This window comes from Echinops telfairi, unplaced genomic scaffold, assembly GCF_000313985.2.
Source record: "Echinops telfairi isolate 266 unplaced genomic scaffold, ASM31398v2 ScPeMD7_2010;HRSCAF=2546, whole genome shotgun sequence".
In the NCBI taxonomy this organism is placed as follows: Eukaryota; Metazoa; Chordata; class Mammalia; order Afrosoricida; family Tenrecidae; genus Echinops; species Echinops telfairi.
This window is the reverse complement of record NW_022105908.1, coordinates 2,957,573-2,960,263: the sequence shown is the minus strand read 5'-3', so window position 1 is coordinate 2,960,263 and position 2,691 is coordinate 2,957,573. Positions and strand designations below refer to the sequence as shown.

General features: G+C 46.0%; 1 protein-coding gene across 3 annotated transcripts in view; it reads left to right on the top strand.

Moving 5' to 3' along the window:
- Positions 1-2,691, top strand: part of MYOCD (myocardin) — a 137,487-nt gene that overhangs the window by 126,153 nt on the left and 8,643 nt on the right. For all 3 annotated transcript variants that reach the window (XM_045293526.1, XM_045293525.1, XM_004709338.2), the window contains exon 11: positions 1,006-1,149. In XM_045293526.1, coding sequence (XP_045149461.1) covers positions 1,006-1,149 — 144 coding nt within the window. The remainder of the gene's footprint in view (positions 1-1,005; positions 1,150-2,691) is intronic.

Genomic DNA, 2,691 nt, shown 5'->3' with positions numbered 1-2,691 from the left:
AGAAAGACCTGGTAAACTACTTCCAAAATATCACAGCCATTGAAAGACCCATGGAGCCTAGTTCTATTCTGACACCTGGGATTGCCATAAGTTTGAAACACCTCAGTTAGCAACTGGCTTTAGTATTTAAAAACTAGCGGGGGTGGGGGTGGGGGCATCCTAGGAGGGCCAATGATGTGAACAAAGATAGAAAAGTCTAATGTCCAGGTCTGTTGAGGCCAGCTTGCCCAGAAGGGAAATTTCAGAGAAAGAGAGAAGTAATAGAATTTAAGTTTGAAGAAGGAAATAGCACCAATTGTGAAGAGCTTTGAACTCTTCTCCTGATGAGAAGGGGGGACTCTACACCATGACTATGTGGGAATTATTGTGCGTCTTTAAATACTCAATGTTATGTGCAGAGACAGATTTTTAAGCACATTCTCCAGCAGTGAAATTCAGGGAGGTCTGAGTGTATATACTCACAATACCCACTGTTCATGGATAATTTTATTCTCCGTTCCCCTCCAGTAGGATTATACAGTCATCACTGCTATTGGTCCCCCCCTTCCTACCCCTTCCTTTTCCTGTACCCACAGGGAATCATTACTCCCAGTTACTGTTTCTAAGGGGTTATCTATCTTGACTCTGGGTTTTTAAGGCAATAAATTCTTATGGGAGCAGAGGGGAAAAACGTGTGCCCAGGTGGTAGAAGCAGTTGACACACTCAACTGCTAACTGAAAGGTTGGGTGTTCAAGGCCACCCTGAGGCACCTAGAACGTAAGGTCTCCTGATCTACTTCCAAGAGATCAGCCATTGAAACCCCCATGGTGCACAGCTGTATTCTTAGACATGTGCGTTCCCTACAATTTGGGGTCTACTCAACAAGAGTTGGCTTTAGGGTTTTCTTGTTTTTAGAATGATAAGACACTGTCAGGGACCAGAGGTCTCAGCAGAGGCCACACAGAGGCCATACGCAGGAGTGCTGCTGCTGGCCACCTAACTCTGTTGCTTCTCCTTCTCTGCAGAACTCAGGAGTCCATGATCACCGTCTTCCAGGCTTCTCCCCGAAGCCTCCCAGCCTCCAGCCCCCTTTCCCTGGGGCCCCGGCAGACAGTAGCCAGCGCGCCACTGGTAGTACTGGCCCCCAAAGCCCAAGTGTGCAGCAAAAGGTAGGCACAAGGGGGCAGAGTTCATACCGGCAATTGGGATTGACTTCATTTTTTCTCTCTCACGTGACTCCTCTCTTCCGAAGCCTATGCTACCTTCACAAACAAGTAAATGGCATTTTCTGGAGAAAGTAGTCCACCAGAAATGCATTGAAATGGAGGACGAGGTTGGAAGGTGTCCCAGGCATCTGTTTCCTGGGGTTCTCTTAGAAATCGTGATGACCGATGCGGTCAGAAGGATCCTGGTGGTGTAGTGCATTATGAGCAGGACTGCTAACCACAAGACTGGCAGTTCAAATCCACCAGCCACTCCACAAGGCCAAAATAAGGCTTGCTACCCCCTTAAAGATTTCGTCTCGGAAACCTGCCGTGGCCGTTTCACCTGCCCAATTGGGTGGCTAAACTGCAGAACTGACTCAGTGGCAGTAAGTGAATGTCCCCACGATATGTTTGTAAAAGTGGTGAAATGGCTTACAAACTAAAAATAGTGGTTAAAATCCTCATCTTCCATGTGATAGACCCAGGTTTGTCTAATACCCTAACTCATGGTGACCCCATGCACAATGGAATACAATGTTGCATTTTCATGATCTGTTACAGATTGGACTGTTGTGATATATATAGATATATATATAGATAGATATATACAGAGAGAGAGTCAGTCTGATTTTTAGTGTACACGCCCAGGACTTTCTTCTCGGTTCCTGGAAACTCTGGGGAAATCTAATTCAACATCATTCAGTATCACACACACCTTCACTAACAAGACACGTGGCTGCTGCCCTTCGGGTACATTGGCTGAGAATCAAGACTGGGTCTTCTGTATGGAAGGCAAGAATGCTACCACCGAACTATGAATGCCATTCTCCTAGTAGCCCATTGTCCTTACAGCAGGGAGTGGGCCCTACCTGTGGTGGGACCAGACAGTAGTCTGGCAGCTGACTGCCTTCAGGGAGGTAACTTGACAATCATTTACCATTAGCTGCAAGCAGTGTCCTCAGTCTAACATCTATTTGGGGGAAACGCCTTGGGAGAAATCTTTCTGTTTCCCACAGATGTCCGTCCATAGTGGACACTCAGGGAGGAACTGAGACTTAAAAGAATTCTCATCAATATTCACAAATGTTTGTTGAGTATATGTATCCTAGGCAACAAAGATAAAAATAGTTCTTGAGATGTAGCTGTGGGCCATCAGCCCCTGATTCTCACACTATTGATGCTAAAAGAAGAGGTAACGTTGATACAGTGAGTTATGGTTCTTCAGAGCGCTCTTGCAGGCACAGTTACAATATGTAAAGGATAAATTAAAGGGTAATATGGGATAAGACCGCTCTCTTAGTTTCCTCATGCTGCTCCAACCGGAATTCCTTCGAGAAGTTTATTTTCTATTTTCTCACAGTTCTAGAAGCCAAGGGTCTGAATTCAAGGTCTCGGCTGTATTGAATCCTTCCTTATCAGTACCTCTGAGTATTTCTTGGTCTTTGGCTATCCTCAGAGCATGGTGTCTGTCTGCCTGTGCACACGCGCACGTGCCTGCGTCTGTGT